This window comes from Bufo bufo, chromosome 2 (assembly GCF_905171765.1).
Source record: "Bufo bufo chromosome 2, aBufBuf1.1, whole genome shotgun sequence".
Lineage (NCBI taxonomy): Eukaryota > Metazoa > Chordata > Amphibia > Anura > Bufonidae > Bufo > Bufo bufo.
This window is the reverse complement of record NC_053390.1, coordinates 291831025-291855412: the sequence shown is the minus strand read 5'-3', so window position 1 is coordinate 291855412 and position 24388 is coordinate 291831025. Positions and strand designations below refer to the sequence as shown.

The 24388-nt window shown below is 43.4% G+C and overlaps 1 protein-coding gene across 2 annotated transcripts in view; it reads left to right on the top strand.

Annotated features, from left to right (window-relative positions):
- Positions 1-24388, top strand: part of ARHGEF40 (Rho guanine nucleotide exchange factor 40) — a 198545-nt gene that overhangs the window by 123312 nt on the left and 50845 nt on the right. For both annotated transcript variants that reach the window (XM_040416739.1, XM_040416738.1), the window contains exons 11-15: positions 7858-7993; positions 9956-10018; positions 10279-10478; positions 16231-16444; positions 18233-18319. In XM_040416739.1, coding sequence (XP_040272673.1) covers positions 7858-7993; positions 9956-10018; positions 10279-10478; positions 16231-16444; positions 18233-18319 — 700 coding nt within the window. The remainder of the gene's footprint in view (positions 1-7857; positions 7994-9955; positions 10019-10278; positions 10479-16230; positions 16445-18232; positions 18320-24388) is intronic.

Below are 24388 nucleotides of genomic sequence, written 5' to 3'. Positions count from 1 at the left end.
CAAACACATGAGCAATATGGGCTAGGCATAGCATTTCTACAGTATGGATCCAGAAAATACAGATGAATTACGGATGACATACGGATGTGTTCCGTGTGCGTTCCGTATTTTTTGCGGACCCATTGACTTGAATGGCGCCTCGGACCGTGATTTGCAGACAATAATAGGACATTCACTACTTTTTTGCAGAACGGAAACAGAATGCACACGGAGTAACTTCCGTTGTTTTTGCGGACCCATTGAAGTGAATGGTTTTGCATACTGTCCGCAAAAGAAACGGAACGGAAGCAGAGAGAAAATATGTTTGTGTGCATGAGCCCTAAGTTTGTGAGATCCAGCCCCCTGGATCTCACAGGCAAGCAAGCTGTAAGTGTATTATTCAGTGTAATACACTTAGAGCCAATGCATTACAATACAGATGTATTGTAATGCATTGTACAGGGGATCAGACCCCCAAAAGTTTAAAGGGAACCTGTCACCAGTTTTATGGTGTCCTAACTAAGGGCAACATAAATAAGTGATTGATTCTCTTAGCACAATGCTGGGTCACTTTCTTTAATTGACCCAGTCAATCTGCCAACATCTTGTATTGAAAAGCTCCAGCTGATAATGATGAGTCATGAATATGCATGAGCTCCTGACTCTCCCCGCCCACCTGCTGCTGAATGACAGTTTGTTTCCATACAGGGAGTGCAGAATTATTAGGCAAGTTGTATTTTTGAGGATTAATTTTATTATTGAACAACAACCATGTTCTCAATGAACCCAAAAACCTCATTAATATCAAAGCTGAATATTTTTGGAAGTAGTTTTTAGTTTGTTTTTAGTTTTAGCTATTTTAGGGGGATATCTGTGTGTGCATGTGACTATTACTGTGCATAATTATTAGGCAACTTAACAAAAAACAAATATATACCCATTTCAATTATTTATTTTTACAAGTGAAACCAATATAACACCTCAACATTCACAAATATACATTTCTGACATTCAAAAACAAAACAAAAACAAATCAGTGACCAATATAGCCACCTTTCTTTGCAAGGACACTCAAAAGCCTGCCATCCATGGATTCTGTCAGTGTTTTGATCTGTTCACCATCAACATTGCGTGCAGCAGCAACCACAGCCTCCCAGACACTGTTCAGAGAGGTGTACTGTTTTCCCTCCTTGTAAATCTCACATTTGATGATGGACCACAGGTTCTCAATGGGGTTCAGATCAGGTGAACAAGGAGGCCATGTCATTAGATTTTCTTCTTTTATACCCTTTCTTGCCAGCCACGCTGTGGAGTACTTGGACGCGTGTGATGGAGCATTGTCCTGCATGAAAATCATGTTTTTCTTGAAGTATGCAGACTTCTTCCTGTACCACTGCTTGAAGAAGGTGTCTTCCAGAAACTGGCAGTAGGACTGGGAGTTGAGCTTGACTCCATCCTCAACCCGAAAAGGCCCCACAAGCTCATCTTTGATGATACCAGCCCAAACCAGTACTCCACCTCCACCTTGCTGGCGTCTGAGTCGGACTGGAGCTCTCTGCCCTTTACCAATCCAGCCACGGGCCCATCCATCTGGCCCATCAAGACTCACTCTCATTTCATCAGTCCATAAAACCTTAGAAAAATCAGTCTTGAGATATTTCTTGGCCCAGTCTTGACGTTTCAGCTTGTGTGTCTTGTTCGGTGGTGGTCGTCTTTCAGCCTTTCTTACCTTGGCCATGTCTCTGAGTATTGCACACCTTGTGCTTTTGGGCACTCCAGTGATGTTGCAGCTCTGAAATATGGCCAAACTGGTGGCAAGTGGCATCTTGGCAGCTGCACGCTTGACTTTTCTCAGTTCATGGGCAGTTATTTGCGCCTTGGTTTTTCCACATGCTTCTTGCGACCCTGTTGACTATTTTGAATGAAACGCTTGATTGTTCGATGATCACGCTTCAGAAGCTTTGCAATTTTAAGAGTGCTGCATCCCTCTGCAAGATATCTCACTATTTTTGACTTTTCTGAGCCTGTCAAGTCCTTCTTTTGACCCATTTTGCCAAAGGAAAGGAAGTTGCCTAATAATTATGCACACCTAATATAGGGTGTTGATGTCATTAGACCACACCCCTTCTCATTACAGAGATGCACATCACCTAATATGCTTAATTGGTAGTAGGCTTTCGAGCCTATACAGCTTGGAGTAAGACAACATGCATAAAGAGGATGATGTGGTCAAAATACTCATTTGCCTAATAATTCTGCACTCAGTGTATGAACCAGCAGCAGGTGGGCAGGGGAGTGGCTATAGCTCTGAATTAAATATACGCTGGACTCAATGACATCACGCCGGACTCAAATCAGCTCATTAGCATGCGGCATCTTTGTGTGTATATTATGAGATAACCATCTATCACACCAGTAAGTGAATACATCTAAGGTACTTTTTAGTAGTTAATAATTGTATATAATTTGTTAGATTATAATCAAATATCCACATGACAGGTTCCCTTTAAGTCCCAGAGTGGGACAAAAAATAAAGTTAAAAAAATAGGTTTTAAGTAAAAAAAAATTAAATAATTAACATTTTTTTAAAAATACATATTAGGTTTGGAATGGCTCTATAAAAATATTACATAAACCACCCTGTCAGGTGAACGTCGTACAAAAATAAAAAAATAAAAAGTGCCAAAACTTGCTTCACAAAAATTGTAAAAGCAAGCGATCAAAAAGGCATATGTAGCCCAAAATGGTACCAATCAAACGGTCATCTCATCCCGCAAAAAATGAGCCCCTACCTAAGAGTCGCCCAAAAAATATAAAAAAATATGGCTCTCAGAAAATGGCAACACAAAAACAAGATTTTATTCTGTTCAAAAAGGCTTTCACTATGCCTTCATGATGGAGGACTGGGAGTCCCAGATATTACTCGATACTATAAAGCTAATCTCATAGATCAAACTAGGGAATGGTGGTCCCCCTCTTCGAATCATAAGTGGCTAGAGGTGGAGTCTACTTTTGCGACTAAAAACTCACTTAAAGATTACTAGCTGCTCACTCCCTGGCGACAGTTCCTGCGGGCCCCCCTCTTTTGACCATGCGGGCGGCAGTGTGGACCTGGCCCCATCATATTAGGAGTATAGATCTAGTCTCTCCTACTACCTCAGAAATCCTTATAACGGCCCTTACTTATCTCATTCCGGATCTTAATATCAATGGGAAGAGGTGGGATTATTATACCTAGACCAGATACTGGAGAGCTCCAACATTAAAACATTTGAGGCCCTACACACCATTCTCACCAGCTACCTAATTTGTGTTTCTACCAATACTTGCAGATCAGACACCTGTTACATAGCATCAGGCTTCCTCCTGTCCAATCACCTGAGGCCTCCCCAATTAGCAGGCGTTTCAACACTCCAAGACCTGCAGGAAAAGGCCTCTCTTTTGCGTACCAAGCCCTATGTCCATATATAGATGGCAAGTCAGGCTTTATGATGAAATGGGAGGAGGAACTGGGATGTGAATAGACCATTTATGAATGGCGAGATGCTTTCTATTGGGCGGCAGCTGGATCCAATTGCATTAACCATGCAGAGCAAAATTGTAAAATCAAGCTTTGTTGGTATCTAACCCCAGCCTGTGTAGCACACATTAATCCTACATACAGCCCATATTGCTGGCGGGGATGTGGAGAAAGGAGAACACCAATACATATGTGGTGGAATTGTCCTACCATATTTCCCTTCTGGAAGGAAGTCTTTGACCTTTTATCTAAAGTTGCTGACTTTCCCCTTCCCCTGTCACCGGCATTAGCTGTGCTCTCTATTGGGTTTGAGACCCTCTCATACACACATCGGTGGGTAGTGGCAGGGATATTAACTGCGGCACGAAAGCTAATTGCTACCTACTGGAAATTACCTGTCACTCCAAGTTTCTCAGAATTGATAGCCCTAATTAATAAATATATGCAACATTAATGCATATATGCCGCTTCACACAAAGCTAGATCGCAAGTGTTACAAAGATAGGATTTATGGTGCACATCCTCTTATGCCTCCCATAAGCCACAGACAGTCTTGTGAAACATATATCACATAGCTACTTATATCCAAAAAAACGAATGAGGAACCTTTGGAGGAGAGTTAGATGGGCGGTTCTGGCATATCACGATTACTGATGCTGTTTCTTAGTTGTTGTGCTACAAAGCACTTAACTATGTTTACTATTTTCTTATGGATCACATTGTCCTATTATCTCATTCTTATAGATTTTACAAATTACAAGAACGATGAATGCTTTCTTTTGTATTCAATGTAATGTTTGAACAGCATCTCATTGATTGTTGTACTGATTTGTACTGAAAAACCGAATAGAAAACTGAAAGTAAAAAAAAAAAAAGGCTTTCACTAAAGCCTCATGCACACGACCGTTGTATGCATCCGTGGCCGTTGTGCTGTTTTCCGTTTTTTTTCGCGGACCCATTGACTTTCAATGGGTCCGTGGAAAAATCGGAAAATGCGCCGTTTTGCATCCGTGATCCGTGTTTCCTGTCCGTCAAAAAAATAGGACCTGTCCTATTTTTTTGACGGACAACGGTTCACGGACCCATTCAAGTCAATGGGTCCATGAAAGAACACGGATGCACACAAGATTGGCATCCGTGTCCGTGATCCGTGGCCGTAGGTTACTTTCATACAGACGGATCCGAAGATCCGTCTGCATAAAAGCCTTTACAGAGATGAGTTTTCACTTCGTGAAAACTCATATCCGACAGTATATTCTAACACAGAGGCGTTCCCATGGTGATGGGGACGCTTCTAGTTAGAATATACTACGAACTGTGTACATGACTGCTGCCTGGCAGCACCCGATCTCTTACAGGAGGCTGTGATCCGCACAATTAACCCCTCAGGTGCTGCACCTGAGGGGTTAATTGTGCATATCATAGCCCCCTATAAGAGATCAGGGGCTGCCAGGCAGCAGGGGGCAGACCCCCCTCCCTCCCCAGTTTTAATTTCATTGGTGGCCAGTGCGGCCCCCCCCCCCGCCCCCCCTCCCTCTATTGTAATATCATTGGTGGCCAGTGTGCCGGCCTCCCCCGGCCCCCCCCCTCCCTTTATTCTATTATCATTGGTGGCCAGTGTGCGGCCTCCCCCGGCCCCCCCACTCCCTCCCTCCATTGTATTATCATTGGTGGCCAGTGTGCGGCCCCCCTCCCTGCGCCCCCTCTATTGTATTAATATCATTGGTGGCCAGTGTGTGGCCTCCCCTCTCCTCCCCCCCGATCATTTGTGGCAGCGGAGATTCCGATCGGAGTCCCAGTTTAATCGCTCTGGGGCTCCGATCGGTAACCATGGCAACCAGGACGCTACTGCAGGCCTGGTTGCCATGGTTACTTAGCAATATTACAATATTAGAAGCATCATACTTACCTGCTGCGATGTCTGTGACCGGCCGGGAGCTCCTCCTACTGGTAAGTGACAGATCATTAAGCAATGCGCCGCACAGACCTGTCACTTACCAGTAGGAGGAGCTCCCGGCCGGTCACAGACAGCGCAGCAGGTAAGTATGATGCTTCTAATATTGTAATATTGCTAAGTAACCATGGCAACCAGGCCTGCAGTAGCGTCCTGGTTGCCATGGTTACCGATCGGAGCCCCAGAGCGATTAAACTGGGACTCCGATCAGAATCTCTGCTGCCACCAATGATCGGGTGGGGGGGGGGGGGGGGAGGCCGCACACTGGCCACCAATGATATTAATACAATAGAGGGGGAGCCGGGAAGGGGGCGCACACTGGCCACCAATGATAATACAATAGAGGGAGGGGGGGGCCCACGGAGGCCGCACACTGGCCACCAATGAAATTACAATAGAGGGGGGAGGGGGGCCGACGGAGGCCGCACACTGGCCACCAATGAAATTACAATAGAGGGGGGAGGGGGGCCGACGGAGGCCGCACACTGGCCACCAATGATATTACAATAGAGGGGGGGGGCCGCACACTGGCCACCAATGATATTACAATAGAGGGGGGGCGGGGGGGGCCGCACACTGGCCACCAATGATATTCAAACTGGGGAGGGAGGGGGGTCTGCCCCCTGCTGCCTGGCAGCCCTTGATCTCTTACAGGGGGCTATGATACGCACAATTAACCCCTTCAGGTGCGGCACCTGAGGGGTTAATTGTGCTGATCACAGCCCCCTGTAAAAGATCGGGTGCTGCCAGGCAGCAGGGGGCAGTCATGTACACAGTTAGTAGTATATTCTAACTAGAAGCGTCCCCATCACTATGAGAAACGCCTCTGTGTTAGAATATACTGTCGGATCTGAGTTTCACGATGTAACTCAAATCCGATGGTATATTCTAACATAGAGGCGTTCCCATGGTGATGGGGACGCTTCAAGTTAAAATATACCATCGGATTGGAGAAAACTCCGGTCCTATGGTATATTAACTCCTGACTTTACATTGAAAGTCAATAGGGACGGATCCGTTTGAAATTGCACCATATTGTGTCAACGTCAAACGGATCCGTCCCCATTGACTTGCATTGTAATTCAGGACGGATCCGTTTGGCTCCGCACGGCCAGGCGGACACCATGTCCGTGGATCCTCCAAAAATCAAGGAAGACCCACGGACGAAAAAACGGTCACGGATCACGGACCAACGGAACCCCGTTTTGCGGACCGTGAAAAAATACGGTCGTGTGCATGAGGCCTAAGTATAACTTAACAAAAATAATAGACATATTGGGTATCGCCACGTCCGTAACAACCTGCTCTATAAAAATATCACATGAAATGCCCCCTCAGGTGAATGCTGTAAAAAAATAATAAAGAAAAAACTATGCCAAAACAGCCATTTTTGTCACCTTGCCTCACAAAAACTATAACACCAAGCGATCAATAGGTTTTATGTACCCCAAAATGGTACCAATTTAAACTGTCATCTCATCCTGCAAAAAAGTGTTTCCAAATTTCCGTAATACGCTTAGGGGGTCAAACTGCTCAGTACCCCCCTAAATATATTCTTTAAGGGGTGTATTTTCCAAAATGGGTTCACTTTTTGATGGTTTCCACTGTAGGGGTACGTCAGGGTCTCTTCAAATACTAAATGGTGCCTAAAAAGCATTCTAGAAAAATCTGCCCCCAAAATCCATATGGCGCTCCTTTCCTACGTGGTCATAGAGCAGTTTACCACCACATATGGAGTATTTCTGTAAACTGCAGAAATCAGAGTAATGTATATTGAGGTTTATTTTGCTGTTAACCCTTGTTGTGTTGCAAGAAAAAAATTAACATAAAAAATCGAACCAAAAAATGACATTTTGAAATTTCACCTCCATTTTCCAATTCTTGTGGAACACCACAAGGGTTAACAAAGTTTGTGACATCAGTTTTGAATAATTTATATCTGAATTGGTGCTTAAAAAAAATGGTTTTGGAAATCTTGTTGAACATTTGAAAAATGGCTTCTAAAATTCTAAGCCTTCTAACGTCCTAAAAAAATAAAATGACATTTTAAAAAATAATGTCAACATAGAGCAGACATATGGGGAATGTTGACAGATTTTTTTTTTTTTGAGGTATCACTATCTGTCTTAAAAGTAGAGAAATTAAAATTTAGGAAACTGTGAATTTTTCCAAAGTTTTGGTAAATTTGTGATCATTTTATAAATAAAGGTGAAATATATCGACTCAAATTTACCACTGTCATGAAGTACAATGTGTCACGAGAAAACAGTCTCAGAATGGCCTGGATAAGTAAAAGCGTTCCAAAGTTACTACCACATAAAGTGACGCATGGCCTGGGATTTAAGGTGAAAAGTGGCTCGGTAGTGAAGGGGTTTTGAATATTTGTTTTGCTTGTGTTTGGCAGACTTTATGACCCAGTCACCTTTGACTTGTATGAGAAGGTTGATGAAGCACTACATCATCTAGTCCAGCTGTCAAACCAGAAACTCCAAGAGCTAGAGGCAAAACTGCCACCACCTGAGTGTCGAAACAGTCCTGAGGTATGATCCATGACACGGTATAAGGAAAATGCCAGTACTTTCAGAAAGGCACAGAATATTTAGCAATACTGTGTATAGAGTAATAAGAGGAAGAGTCACAGAAAGCTACATGAGTATTGTTTGCAGGGCACATTGCTATAGCATTTAATCATATAGACACCAAAAGAGTATTAGTATTAATGGCAATTGGCAGTGAGAAACTTTTTTTTCTATTCTCTTAACTTTGGACCTTGATTTTAATTATTGTCAATAAAAGAGGTTGTGCCACAATTAACTTATTTTATTTTAATATAGATTAGCATGAAAAATCATTTTATTTTGTAATCTGCTTTCTGTTACAACAACGCTCTGCTTGTGAGATATTCTTATGAGATACTTCACTATAATGGTGCCTGCCAGTGTTCTGAGGTGGTCACACATGCTCAGTTCCATTCTTTAACTGCCACCAACCTTATCAACTGTTAGAAGGCTGTGACTGTTACAGGGAGAGAGCTACAGCAGAAAGGACACCCCCTGAGCTGAGACAGGGAGACAGCTGCAGCAAAAGCTGTGTGACTGAAGAGAATTTAGCAGAACAATTGGAGCAATGAATGAGGGAGGTCTGAGTCCATGCAAGGTACAGGGTTGCTTGTAGCTTTTTTGCAAAGAGATTTTCATGTACTATATGATGTCTGATTTAAATTTTTTACATCAGACATGGAATAACCTCTTTAAAGGGGTATTCCGGTAGAAATAATCTTGGCTCCTACTAAAATGATGCAGTAGTTAATAAAAATCCTCAATATATGTATTGATTAAATAACTTTAGTAGTTTCCCACATAATTTCTCTCCACTTACTGGCCTAAAATGACATGATTAAAGTTTGTATGGTTGCAAACTATAGTTCAGTTTCAGTTTGCTGGTCACACATGCTCACTTCCAGCACTAGAAGTTGTAGGAATCCATAAGGGTGTCTTTACATATGGTGAATTTTGAAGTGAATATCAAGCCATTCCTCTAAGGGCATCGGTCAGCAGATTTGTACCTATGACGCTGGCTGACCTATTACATGTGCGCTTGGCAGCTGAAGGCATCTGTGTTGGCCCCATGTACATATGTGCCTGCATTACTGAGAAATATGAAGTTTAATATATGCAAATGAACTTCTAGGAGCAACGGAGGCGATGCTATTACATCTAGAGGCTCCGCTCTCTCTGCAACTGCCGCACCCTCTGCACTTTGATTGACAGGGCCAGGCAGTGTAAACCTGCCCTTTAATTTGGTTGTTTTGGTGGCAAGCCCTATTCAGATGAATAGAGCGGATGCTTACATTTCTACAATGAAATCTGCCATGTGTGAAGGCACCCTAACTGGGAGCTAATGTGAGAGGTTCAGTAGTAAAGGAGAGTAAAATGAGATGCAGAAGGAGATGGAGACTTAAAGGGGTTGTCTAACTTCAGGAAATGGCACAAGGCACTTACTAATGCATTGTGATTGTCCATATTGCCTCCTTTGCTGGCTGAATTAATTTTTCCATCACATTATACACTGTTTGTTTCCATGGTTATGACCATACTGCAATCCAGCAGCGGTGGCCGTGCTTGCACATCAAAAATTATTTAGTGTTACACCAGCCTGAAAGTCTTTCTTTCTTTGCATGGCTGTTGTTTCCATGTCACCAAATTGACTTCATTTTTGCAATTTACATTGATAATGGTCTGGAGCAAAAATCTGTGTCTAATTCCAAAGTTTACTGTACTTACACTGTTGGGATCAGGCAGTAGGACTTTGTTATAAGTTAAAACATAAAGGACATTTAATTATAGCTTTGGATTTATGTTCTAGATTAAACAAAAATGAGTGTTTTCCTATTGATTAAACATAACGGCAGTATAAACCATCGAAGTTAATAGTACTTTACCAGATACAATTATGGCAGGTATTTCTAGGTTCTTGCTTGTGATCATATCATTTGCTTGTAGGATTCTCATAGTCTACTTGATGCACAAGGACAAGGACTAGACATTCGTGGAGAGACCCGAGATGTAAGTTATACAAGCTGTTATGTTTGAATGAAGACGGATCTAGGTTTCTGACTTTCTGTTCTCTTTGGTGTCCCTAGGATCACAGTGTTATTCTAATGGGGACATTATTTAATGTAATCTAACCTTTCGCATCTATATTTTCATATATTTTAAAATAAGATATATTGAGTGAAAATTCTCGCTTTGCAAAAGTGATATTATTTCAGTGACTTATTATTAAGGGAATATCTAGTACTGACCACTTTTACTCCTTTCTGTAGATACAAAAATTAGAGGCATCGGTTATAGGCACAGATAATCGCAGACTAGAGGTCGGTGTTAGGATCCGTGGTCTAGAAGTCAGTAGTCGAGAGCTTGCTGACCGCACCTGCAGCCCCCCACGTGGTCATGTTTTAAGCAGAGGAGATGGAAGAGGGCCAGATGCACCTTGGGGAGGAGTTCCCAGACCAGAAGGAAAGAGGTTAGAAAAATAATTTGATGCTTTGTAATGCTTTGTAAAGTTCATGTTGTCACATTCATGTTATACACCTTGCACACCAGCAGATGGAGTATGGTTGGCAGTATTTGGAAACAGGAATGGGACTTACCATCCCGTTCCTCCCCTCTTGGTAGGAGTGAGCTGGTCCAACTTAAAGGGAACCTGTCACCGGGATTTTGTGTATAGAGCTGAGGTGCTGTATATTGTGGGGTGCAATACTGCTCTACTGTATACTGTGAGGTGCTGTATACTGTATACTGTGGGGTGCTGTATACTGTGGGGTGCTATACTGTGGGGTGCTGTAAACTGTGGGGTGCTGTATACTGTATAGTGTGGGGTGCTATACTGCATACTGTGGGGTGCTGTATACTATAGGGTGCTATACTGCTATACTGTGGGGTGCTGTAAACTGCGGGGTGCTGTATACTGTATAGTGTGGGGTGCTATACTGCATACTGTGGGGTGCTGTATACTATAGGGTGCTATACTGCATACTGTGGGTTGCTGTATACTATAGGGTGCTATACTGCATAATGTGGGGTGCTGTATACTATAGGGTTCTTTACTGCATATTGTGGGGTGCTGTATACTATAGGATGCTATACTGCATACTGTGGGGTGCTGGGGTGCACTGTAACGCTAGGGTGAGCCGAGCCCCAGTCTCCAAGGGAGGGGCAGAGCTAGTTACAGTTGTGAGGGAGGAAGCATGCGATCCAGCTCTCAATCCTCCAGGCCATGAGGAACAGAGTCTGCACATATGGGAGGACGACTACTCTTGAGAGCCTGCAGGGTCCCAGGTTACAGAAATCTGGGAGACCATGGTGTACTATTATCAGCAGAGCAAATCACGGATCCACAAAACACAGATAGCATCCGTGTGGGTTCCGCAATTTGCGGAATGGCATGGACAGCCATTGATATAACTGCCTATTCTTGTCCGCAAAAACGGACAAGAATAGGACAGGTTATATTTTTTTTGTGGACCACGGAACGGAGCAACGGATGCGGACAGCATACGGAGTGCTGTCCGCATCTTTTGCAGCCCCATTGAAGTGAATGGGTCCGCATCCAAGCCGCAAAAACTGCGGCTCAGATGCGGACCAAAACAACGGTCGTGTGCATGAGGATTTAGGAGACCATTTTATGCTTTGGTTTGGTTAGTAGCAACAGGAACATTTGGCATTTCTCTGACTTCTTATGTTTCCTGCCTTGTGGTTTGGAACTCAGCTGGCTAGCTGAGAATGCTTCCTGTGGCTAGTGAGTCATGTTTTATTAACACTTTCCTGTCTGTTTACTTACTGGCTAAGTGCTGCATAAGAAATCTCAGTAGTAATAAGTCAGAGCAACTGGACTTGTATTTTCTGTTGAAGAGGTTTCACTAGTCATCTGACTGGCTTTATCAGTTGTAACTGAGAAGTCAAATGGCTAGCGAAACCCCTTCAAGAGAAAATACAAGTCCAGTCGCTCTGACTTATTACTATTGATATACCATGACCTGGTACTTTCACAGACATGGGATTAAACAATAGGGCAGATTTACCAGCCTTGTAGATGACACAAAAATGTTTTTCTGTCGACAGGACTTTGTTTTCTGTCCAGCATAACGGAAACCAGACGGAACCGTTATGCTTGCCCATAGACTTCTATTATGACGGATCAAAACGGAATGCCTCTAAAGGCTTCCGTTTTGATTTCCGTCTTATGGATTCCGTTATTTTCCGTTCTAACCATGTTATAACGGAATACATAACAGTGATGTGAATAAGCCCTTACCAATATGTAAAGATCCTGGGATCCTTCTGTATAATTTGTGTAGCAGATTGTAGATGAGGATGTGTGATTAAGAAATACAGCTTTTTTGTCTTGTCTACCAGCATTCTCAGGGTGGTTTCACAATCCATTTTTTCCCCCAAAAATGCTGCATTGCATAACAAGCAATAATGCCATAACTGTATTGAAAAAAGGTGCTCATGACAATTTAAGTGCAGACATTCAGTCACATGAAAATAAAGTTTTTGCTACTTTTCTATTTCAGTTTTATATTGCATTGTTCAGTGACCCTTAGGATTCCTACACAAATATTATCTGGTGTTTTATTTCTACCACTAAGAATAACTGCATCCATTATTTTCCAAACTCACATTTTATCGTGTTTTTTTGTGATTTTTTTTTTTCCAGATCTTTTTTGCAGTGTGCTTGCCCCTTCATTGACATGCCAAAAAAGCCACCTAATTAAGGCTACTTTCACACTTGCGCTTTCCCTTTCCGCTATTGAGATCCGTCATAGGATCTCAATAGCGGTGGAAAAGGCTTCCGTTTTGTCCCCATTGTAAGAAGGTACAAGGAATCACCATGGATGATAGGTACATGTCACCGAGGTTCCTGGCCTCGGTGGAGTAAGAGCCGGTTTTTATGTGTCAGCAGCAGTTGCTGTTTGACAGCTTAAAGAGGACCTTTCATCTGAATCAAGTAAGTAAACTGAATATACATACATGGAGAGCGGCGCCCAGGGATCCCCCTGCACTTACTGTTATCCCCGGGCGCCGCTCCGTTCTCCGGTTATAGGCTCCGGTAAAGTCACAGTTAGGCTCCACCCATTTGAGCCTGCCGCGGTCTCCTTCTCCTATGCTGTAGCGCTGGCCAATTGCAGCGCTCAGCTCTTAGCCATGCTATGAGCTGAGCGCTGCGATTGGCCAGCGCTACAACATAGGAGAAAGAGACGCCGGCAGGCTCAAATGGGTGGAGCCTAACTGTGACTTTACCGGAGCCTATAACCGGAGAACGGAGCGGCGCACGGGGATAACAGTAAGTGCAGGGGGATCCCTGGGCGCCGCTCTCCATGTATGTATATTCAGTTTACTTACTTGATTCAGATGAAAGGTCCTCTTTAATAGTATGGCTGTATAGCTGATCCGGGAGGGCTCTTACTGGGAGTAGTCAAAGTGCTGGGTGGGTGACTACTCCCCATTTTCCAGGCCGGGTTTTTGCCAGGCCTAAAAACCAGCCAGCACTGCCAGGTGAGGAGGATTACCTCAGTCTGACAGTGGAGCTCAATAAATGTGTTTGTGCTGAGATCTGAGGCTTGTGCCGTGCTGGAGGGCTGAGACCCATCTGTAAGAGAAACTGGCCCCCTAAAAGCCTGCTATGGATTGCTGGAGGCAGAACTGCCAACAAGGTGATTTTTACTATGTGGACTTTCCATTGTGTGTGAACTAACACCAAGACTGCAAAGTGACGTTTTGTTTTTGCTTTGTGTGAATATACACAGAAGTTTGATTTAAGAACTGGTAATTTGCCTCTGTACTGAGTCCGCACACCCTGTCTACCAGAGCGAATCTCCACACCATTCATTGGCAATGGGGTCAAAACTGAACTGAACGTAATGGAATGCACCAGAATGCATTCTGTTCCATTTGATTGCGCTCCCATCGCAGACAGACTAATGCTGCAAGCAGCGTTTTTCTGTTCACGATGTGGTGCAGAGCAAGATGGATGACTCACAATGTAAGTCAATGGAGATGGATTCATTTTCTCTGACACAATAGAAAACGGATCCGTCCCCCATTGACTTTCAATGGTGTTCATGACTGATCCGTCTTGGCTATGGTAAAGATAATACAAGTGGATCTGTTCATAACGGATGCAGATGGTTTTATTTTCAGAACAGAAGCATTTTTACTGATCAGCCTAACAAAAACACAAGTGAAAAAAAAAGCTGCCCTGTCCTGCATTTCATACTTCCAATATGCCTCCAGCTAACATCTAGAGCTGGCGTGTGATCCTAAACCTACGTGTGATCCTAAACCCACCCCACTAGGTGATTGTCTTGTTTGGGTACATGGATCAACCCAAATTCTAACTGAGCAGGTTCAGTCTTCATAAATGTGAATATGACATATTTTGTTGTATCATTAGTAATATTTTGTTAAGGCTACTTTCACACCTGCGTTAGGTGCGGATCCGTCTGGTATCTGCACAGACAGATCCGCACCTATAAATGCAAATGCTGGTATCTGTTCAGTACGGATCCATCTGCATAACTTAGTAAAAAAAAATCTAAGTCTAAGTGTAAGTCAAACGGATCCGTCCTGACTTACGTTGAAAGTCAATGGGGGACGGATCCGTTTACAATTGCACCAATATTGTGTCAATGTAAACGGATCCGTCCCCATTGACTTACATTGTAAGTCAGGACGGATCCGTTTACAATTGTACCATATTGTGTCAATGTAAACGGATCCGTCCCCATTGACTTACATTGTAAGTCAGGACGGATCCGTTTGGCTCCGCACCGCCAGGCGGGTTTTGGTGTCCGCCTCCAGAGCGGAATGGAGGCGGAACGGAGCCAAACTGATGCATTCTGAACGGATCCGCATCCATTCAGAATGCATTGGGGCTAAACTGATCCGTTTGGGGCCGCTTGTAAGAGCCTTGAAACGGATCTCACAGGCGGACCCTGACACGGCAGTGTGAAAGTAGCCTAAGATACGAGGTTTTAGGCCACTTTCACACAAGCGTATTGAAATGAATCAGTATTCGGGCTCTGGATTATGCACGAATTCCTGATGAAATGCCATTAGTATTGTCATCAGTATTGCTTCAGGATTTACATGGCATATTCTTTAATCCCTGCATTTTTTTATGCATTCCCATAGACTTTAACGTGCGTATTTGGAAACAAGTATGCATAAAACTCAGTCATGCTGCGGATTTCAAATACTTACGGAAATTATAAACCCATGTGAATAGCCCTATTCATTAACATTAGCAGCAGATTCCGGTACATAAAATCCGGGCCATATATGGATTGCAAATAGACTCGTGTGAAAGCGGCCTTAGGCTACTTTCACACCTGCGTTAGGTGCGGATCCGTCTGGTATCTGCACAGACGGATCCGCACCTATAATGCAAACGCTTCCATCCGTTCAGAACGGATCCGTTTGCATTACCATCCGTTTGCATTTTTTTTTGTTTATGTCAATGGGAGGCGGATCCATTTTCAATTGCAACATATTGTGTCAGTGAAAACGGATTCGTCCTCATTGACTTACATTGTAAGTCAGGACGAATCCGTTTGGCTCCGCATCGCCAGGCGGACATCAAAACGCTGCAAGCAGCGATTTGGTGTCCGCCTCAAGAGCGGAATGGAGGCTGAATGGAGGCAAACTGATGCATTCTGAGCGGATCCTTATCTATTCAGAATGCATTGGGGCTGAACTGATCAGTTTTGGGCCACTTGTGAGAGCCCTGAAACGGATCTCACAAGCGGACCCAGAAACGCCAGTGTGAAAGTAGCCTTAGTTTGAAAGTCCATTGGTTTATCCAGTATCCGTGCACTTTTATGTTGCCAAAGGCATCACAATTTGTCAATTTACACCATTGTTCCATTAAGATTGAAGGTAAAATGCAGTGGAAAATCTACGACACGTTTTCCGTGGATCTACAATAAAATCCGCCTGAAGTAGATGCGTTGCAAAGGGTGAAATCTGTGGTGGTAATCTACAATCAAAATTAACATTCTGTGGATTTAAAATCCGCACCGCAGGACACTTTCTACACATACTTTGTGCAGATTTTTTTTCTGCAGTTTGTGGATGAAATTATTTTAGATCTGTTCCATTTTGCTGCTACTGTAAAATACTGCAGATTTTTCACTTGATATCTGTTGCATTTCTGCCTTGTGTGAACGTATCGCTAAATGTGCGTTAGATATTTTTTTTTTATTTCTTGATAGGTCTCCCCAGCGGTTACTATTAGATCTCCTGTGCTCTGAGCGAAGTTACGTGCAGTCTTTGCGTCGGTCTCTGGAAGTTAGAGGGTCGTGTCCAGCTGGCCTGGCACTAAGAGGGAGCTTGGAGCAGCTTCTTAATTTCCACACTCATTTCCTGAGAGATCTCCAGAATTGTGTGTCCCATCCCCTGACTGTCTCTTACTGCTTCCTGCAGCATGTAAGTTCAATCCGCGTTGACCCCTGTCTTTCTGGCCCTCTGAGTCATACCATTTGCCTGTGTTAATACATTCATGTTATCATCTGTGATTGTGGCATACTGACAGATATACAGTTGGAAGAAAAAGTATGTGAACCCTTTGGAATGTTATTGATTTCTGCACAAATTGGTCATAAAATCTGATCTTCATGTAAGTCACAACAATGGACAATCAGTCTACTTAAACTAATAACACACACAGAATTAAATGTTACCATGTTTTTATTGAACACACCATGTAAACATCACAGTGCAGGTGGAAAAAGTATGTGAACCCTTGGATTTAATAACTGGTTGAACCTCCTTTGGCAGCAATAACGTCAACCAAACGTTTCCTGTAGTTGCAGATCAGACGTGCACAACGGTCAGGAGTAATTCTTGACCATTCCTCTTTACAGAACACTTTCAGTTCAGCAATATTCTTGGGATGTCTGGTGTGGATCGCTTTCTTGAGGTCATGCCACAGCATCTGAATCGGGTTGAGGTCAGAACTCTGACTGGGCCTCTCCAGAAGGTGTATTTTCTTCTGTTTAAGCCATTCTGTTATTGATTTACTGCTATGCTGTGGGTCGTTGTCCTGTTGCAACACCCATCTTCTGTTGAGCTTCAGCTGGTGGACAGATGGCCTTAAGTTCTCCTGCAAAATGTCTTGATAAACTTGGGAATTCATTTTTCCTTCGATGATAGCAATCCGTCCAGGCCCTGACACAGCAAAGCAGCCCCAAACCATGATGCCCCCACCACCATACTTCACAGTTGGGATGAGGTTTTGATGTTGGTGTGCTGTGCCTCTTTTTCTCCACACATAGTGTTGTGTGTTTCTTCCAAACAACTCAACTTTGGTTTCATCTGTCCACAGAATATTTTGCCAGTACTGCTGTGGAACATCCAGGTGCTCTTGTGCAAACTGTAAACGTGCAGCAATGTTTTTTTTGGACAGCAGTGGCTTCCTTTGTGGTATCCTCCCATGAAATCCATTTTTGTTTAGTGTTTTACATATCGTAGATTCGCTAACAGGGATGTTAGCATATGCCCGAGACTTTTGTAAGTCTTTAGCTTACACTCTAGGATTCTTATTCACCTCATTGAGCAGCCTGCGCTGTGCTCTTGCAGTCATCTTTACAGGACGGCCACTCCTAGTGAGAGTAGCAGCAGTGCTGAACTTTCTCCATTTATAGACAATTTGTCTTACCGTGGACTGATGAACAGCAAGGCTTTTGGAGATACTTTTATAACCCTTTCCAGCTTTATGTAAGTCAACAATTCTTAATCGTAGGTCTTCTGAGAGCTCTTTTGTGCGAGGCATCATTCACATCAGGCAATGCTTCTTGTGAAAAGCAAACCCAGAACTGGTGTGTTTTTTTTATAGGGCAGGGCAGCTGTAACCAACACCTCCAATCTCATCTCATTGATTGGACTCCAGTTGGCTGACACCTCACTCCAATTAGCTCTTGGAGATGTCATTAGTCTAGGGGTTCACATACTTTTACCACCTGCACTGTGAATGTTTAAATGGTGTGTTCAATAAAAACATGGTAACATTTAATTCTTTGTGTGTTATTAGTTTAAGCAGACTGTGATTGTCTATTGTTGTGCCTTAGATGAAGATCAGATCACATTTTATGACCAATTTGTGCAGAAATCCATATCCTTCCAAAGGGTTCACATACTTTTTCTTGCAACTGTATCTGTTTATTAGTAGTGAGATGTCTCTCCTTTCTTACACCTGATGATTCATTTATTTTTTAGGCAGAACAGTTACGTTTATACTCTTTGTACGTGAAAAACAAACAGAAAGTAGAACTGTTCCTTCCGTCTCCCAGTGGGAGTTTAAAGGTGAGTGGTGAGGAGGGGTCAGAATTACATTTCTACTGCCTCTCCTTGATTCTTGGAAAGTGAATAGATGTTATTGTTGAAAGCATTCCTGTTCATAGGCCACAATTACTCGGAATCAGCATTTTAATCTATAGATTTGTACTGAAAGTTTTTCATAACACCTTACAAGATATAGAAACAGATAGATTAATCCTCATAGCACAGAACCAATATCACATTCATTCTCATAAATGCTGGCTCCTAACAGCAGTTCATAGCAAGGTACTGATAAGCAAGTAACACAAGGAGAACCCCTGACTATGAAGATCTTGGGCCCCTTTCACACGGGCCCCTTTCACACAAGCGAGTTTTCCGCACGGGTGCAATGCATGAGGTGAACGCATTGCACCCGCACTGAATCCGGACCCATTCATTTCTATGGGGCTGTGCACGTGAGCGGTGATTTTCACGCATCACTTGTGCGTTGCATGAAAATCGCAGCATGCTCTATATTGTGCGTTTTTCACGCAACCGCAGGCCCCATAGAAGTGAATGGGGCTGCGTGGAAAATCACAAGCATCCGCAAGCAAGTCCGCAAGCAAATCCTTACAATTAACAACATTTGGAGGGGTATTAACTCTCCTTGGGGAGAGCACCTTAATTGGAGTGAGGAGTCTTATAGGCCATACATGTTCCTCTGGAATTCTGGGAAGAAAGGAATGCAAATGAGCTCTTAATAAGCTCCGCCTCTAACGCCATCAGATGTAAGGCAGCTATCCCTTGCATTTTTAGCTTGATAAAACACATCTTTCTCCAATAATCAGCTATAGATGGGTCTGAGACCTTTAGTGTATGTGTGCGGGGGAGAGACCATAGCTTAAAAATATCTTCGTTATAAGGAACTTGGAATGGGCAATTTGAATGCAACAGGTGTTGAATTCTTAAATATTTATTAAATTTTTTGTGATGGATTTGGTCCTTATTATTCAATTTGAAAAACTGTGACAATCACAGTACGTGTTCTCCACGTACTAAACAAGTGAGGCTTCCGTCTGGCCATATACTTACGTTTAAGTCTAGTATGAAAGGTTCTAGTTGGGCTGAGCTGTGCAGGAAGAAGTTGGAACTCTTGGAATGGGGTGGATCCTGTTGTACAGAAATGACGAAGAGCTGCGGAGTTCCAATGTGGAATCAGAGATGCCATCAGAAACACCCTAAGGTTATTGGTAGGAGCCAAAGAGGATTTAGTATGTACCCAGTGGTGAGAAGTCACCCAACCACCAATCTCTCAGCAAATTTACCTGCATAGCAAAATAGTTATCTTATACACTCACCTAAAGAATTATTAGGAACACCTGTTCTATTTCTCATTAATGCAATTATCTAGTCAACCAATCACATGGCAGTTGCTTCAATGCATTTAGGGGTGTGGTCCTGGTCAAGACAATCTCCTGAACTCCAAACTGAATGTCAGAATGGGAAAGAAAGGTGATTTAAGCAATTTTGAACGTGGCATGGTTGTTGGTGCCAGACGGGCCGGTCTGAGTATTTCACAATCTGCTCAGTTACTGGGATTTTCACGCACAACCATTTCTAGGGTTTACAAAGAATGGTGTGAAAAGGGAAAAACATCCAGTATGCGGCAGTCCTGTGGGCAAAAATGCCTTGTGGATGCTAGAGGTCAGAGGAGAATGGGCCGACTGATTCAAGCTGATAGAAGAGCAACGTTGACTGAAATAACCACTCGTTACAACCGAGGTATGCAGCAAAGCATTTGTGAAGCCACAACACGCACAACCTTGAGGCAGATGGGCTACAACAGCAGAAGACCCCACCGGGTACCACTCATCTCCACTACAAATAGGAAAAAGAGGCTACAATTTGCACGAGCTCACCAAAATTGGACTGTTGAAGACTGGAAAAATGTTGCCTGGTCTGATGAGTCTCGATTTCTGTTGAGACATTCAAATGGTAGAGTCCGAATTTGGCGTAAACAGATGAGAACATATATCCATCCTCTGATGGCTACTTCCAGCAGGATAATGCACCATGTCACAAAGCTCGAATTATTTCAAATTGGTTTCTTGAACATGACAATGAGTTCACTGTACTAAAATGGCCCCCACAGTCACCAGATCTCAACCCAATAGAGCATCTTTGGGATGTGGTGGAACGGGAGCTTCGTGCCCTGGATGTGGATCCCTCAAATCTCCATCAACTGCAAGATGCTATCCTATCAATATGGGCCAACATTTCTAAAGAATGCTATCAGCACCTTGTTGAATCAATGCCACGTAGAATTAAGGCAGTTCTGAAGGCAAAAGGGGGTCCAACACCGTATTAGTATGGTGTTCCTAATAATTCTTTAGGTGAGTGTATATTAGAAAACCCCAGAATGCTTACTGCTATCAAATAGTTTAGAGGTAAGGGCTCTTTCACACCTGCGTTCTTGTCTTCCGGCATAGAGTTCCGTCGTCGGGGCTCTATGCCGGAAGAATCCTGATCAGTTTTATCCTAATGCATTCTGAATGGAGAGAAATCCGTTCAGGATGTCTTCAGTTCCGGAACGGAACGTTTTTTGGCCGGAGAAAATACTGCAGCATGCTGCGCTTTTTGCTCCGGCCAAAAATCCTGAAGACTTGCCGCAAGGCCGGATCCGGAATTAATGCCCATTGAAAGGCATTGATCCGGCCTTAAGCTAAACGTCGTTTCGGCGCATTGCCGGACCCGACATTTAGCTTTTTCTGAATGGTTACCATGGCTGCCGGGACGCTAAAGTCCTGGCAGCCATGGTAAAGTGTAGTGGGGAGCGGGGGAGCAGCATACTTACCGTCCGTGCGGCTCCCGGGGCGCTTCAGAGTGACGTCAGGGCGCCCCAAGCGCATGGATCACGTCATCCATGCGCATGGGGCGCTCTGACGTCATTCTGGAGCGCCCCGGGAGCCGCACGGACTGTAAGTATACCACTCCCCGCTCCTACTATGGCAACCAGGACTTTAATAGCGTCCTGGCTGCCATAGTAACACTGAACGCAATTTGAAGACGGCTCCGTCTTCAAATGCTTTCAGTACACTTGCGTTTTTCCGGATCCGGCGTGTAATTCCGGCAAGTGGAGTACACGCCGGATCCGGGCAACGCAAGTGTGAAAGAGGCCTTAAATCAGTATTTTAAACCATTTGAGATTCTATTTTCTAGAAAGGTGATAAGTCCATGGAATTAAACTGTTGGAAGCTTTATACTTTCACTGAAAGCACTTTATGAATGCTATTACATTCAGCAGCCTAATCTGCTACTGTTTTCAATTGCCATTAAAGCTGATTTGGATCTGATTGGATAATTTGTTCTTATTTTCATAGATCTATACATGTATGTAAACAGTGAGATTACTGGTGTTTCTGTTCATTGAATAAGATCTTGTTTTGTCATCAACTAGCACATAAACACGATAGGCACTTGTAGATACTAGCTTTATATTCTGTCTTTGGGGAATAGGTTGGATTTTAACATTCCAAATCCCTTTATGCTATGGGAAATAAGCCACGGGCTAAGGAGCTATGCTGTATGGTATGAATCACTGCTACTAAGGTAGAATAGCTCTGTAATACAGCATTCAATCAAAACATTGCACCAGTAGGCCTTGTGACACAGTGCAAGTTTGGGGCAGTTTTTTACATGTCTCTTTCCCCGTCCAGGTTTTTGGGTATACAAAAAGACTAAGCACTAAACAAAGAAAAGATTAGCTCATGCACTGATCTTCCACGCCTCTGTTCACACATGTTAGGTCAGAAAGTGCATGGCAGTACAGAGTGGTTTGTGCAGGATTATAAGTAAGTTAAAAGCTTCTTCAGGCTCTGCTACAGTTAAAAGTAGAATTTTCTTTACCATCACTATGATTACTGGCCAAAATATGTACACGTATGTTCATGCAGATTGGTGTGTTCACACTGCAGATTTTACAGACATTTGCGGACCCACTTGCAGCTTATCTCTGCTCAGGGGCAGACTAGGAACATAAAGTGTCCCTGGATAAAAATACTAAAAGTGGCCCCATTTTGTAGTCGGGTCCAAATTGATGGAAGGCAGGGCCAACGTAAGTAGGCCAGGGACAGCAATACCATATTGTAGCACATTATGCACCCCCAACAGAGCCAATTACCACAGTCCCACAGCAGCACAAATACATCCCCAAAAACTCCTACTGGGCCGGCCGTGAGGAGGGCTCAGATGGCCCCTTGGGCATTGGCTCACCGGGAAATTTCCCTGTAAGGTCTATGGGTAATCCGCCCCTTGTCTCTGCTGAATGAAGCATACTGCAAGCGGCACCCACCGTGGCTGTCAATGCGCCATCCATCCAGACAACACACCAAGAACGGGCATAAACCATTGCGTGAACGTCCTCTAAGGGTGGTTTCATATGACTTTTTATTATCAGTATAAATAATTAACCACAGTTTTTGTGGCAGTCTTTTTTGAGCAAAGCCAGCAGAGGATTGAGGCAAAGTATAAGTCGTTTCTTTGTATTTCCTATTCCTTTTGAATCTACTTCTGTTTTTTTACTAAAATAATGCATCAAAACTGAAGCTTTTTCCACCCTTGCAACGCATATAACGCCATTTAGGTGCCGAGATACACTCCGTATTTTGGCTTGACATGGCCTAAGTTTTTTGAGTGCGTTATCTCCTTGGAAATCGGTTGTTTTAATGTTTTACTACAATTAAAAAATCCACTTTTTAATGGGGTTGACCCAACATTCATCCCTGTATAATAGGATAGGGATAAATGTATGGTCCAAGTGCTGGGACAGTGAACCAGAGCTGGGAGCCCCATTCTCATGATTGCTGGGAGTCCCTGCATTTGGACTTCCAATGATCATACATTTATCGCTCTTTCCTATGGATAGGTGATAAATGTTGTTCATGGGTCAATTCCTTAAAGGGTTTCTGTCACCCCACTAAAGTGATATTTTTTTTTTGGGCTAGTTAAATTAGTTATATAGCAATATATTAAAATATAATAGTGTTCCTTACTTTGATCCAGCAGTTTAGTCAAAAAACGAAGTTTTATCATATGCAAATTCGGTCTCTACCAGCAAGTAGGGCGTCTACTTGCTGGTAGCTGCTGCAGAAATCCGCCCCCTCCTCTTGTTGATTGACAGGGCCAGCCGGGATCTCCTCCTCCGGCCAGCCCTGTCGGCATTTCAAAAATCGCGCGCCCGTGTTGAATCTGCGCAGGCGCTCTGAGATGAGGAGGCTCGTCTCCTCAGAACTCCCTCAGTGCGCCTGCGCCGATGACGTCTTCTATTTCGATGATGTCATCGGCGCAGGCGCACTGAGGGAGCTCTGAGGAGACGAGCCTCCTCATCTCAGAGCGCCTGCGCAGATTCAACACGGGCGCGCGATTTTTGAAATGCCGACAGGGCTGGCCGGAGGAGGAGATCCCGGCTGGCCATGTCAATCAACAAGAGGAGGGGGCGGATTTCTGCAGCAGCTACCAGCAAGTAGACGCCCTACTTGCTGGTAGAGACCGAATTTGCATATGATAAAACTTCGTTTTTTGACTAAACTGCTGGATCAAAGTAAGGAACACTATTATATTTTAATATATCGCTATATAACTAATTTAACTAGCCCAAAAAAAAAAAATGGGGTGACAGAAACCCTTTAAAGGATAAGTATTGGATTGTGGTGATTAATATCACCTTGGTGGCCCTATTTCAACTTTTCACTGTGTATTCAATTACCCCTTAATTCCACATTTTTGTTCCCTGTACTGCCTACTTTTACCTCTGCTTAACCACCTCAGCCCCCAGTGCTTAAACACCCTGAAAGACCAGGCCACTTTTTACACTTCTGACCTATACTACTTTCACCGTTTATTGCTCGGTCATGCAACTTACCACCCAAATGAATTTTACCTCCTTTTCTTCTCACTAATAGAGCTTTCATTTGGTGGTATTTCATTGCTGCTGACATTTTTACTTTTTTTGTTATTGATCAAAATTTAACGATTTTTTTGCAAAAAAATGACATTTTTCACTTTCAGTTGTAAAATTTTGCAAAAAAAACGAGATCCATATAGAAATTTTGCTCT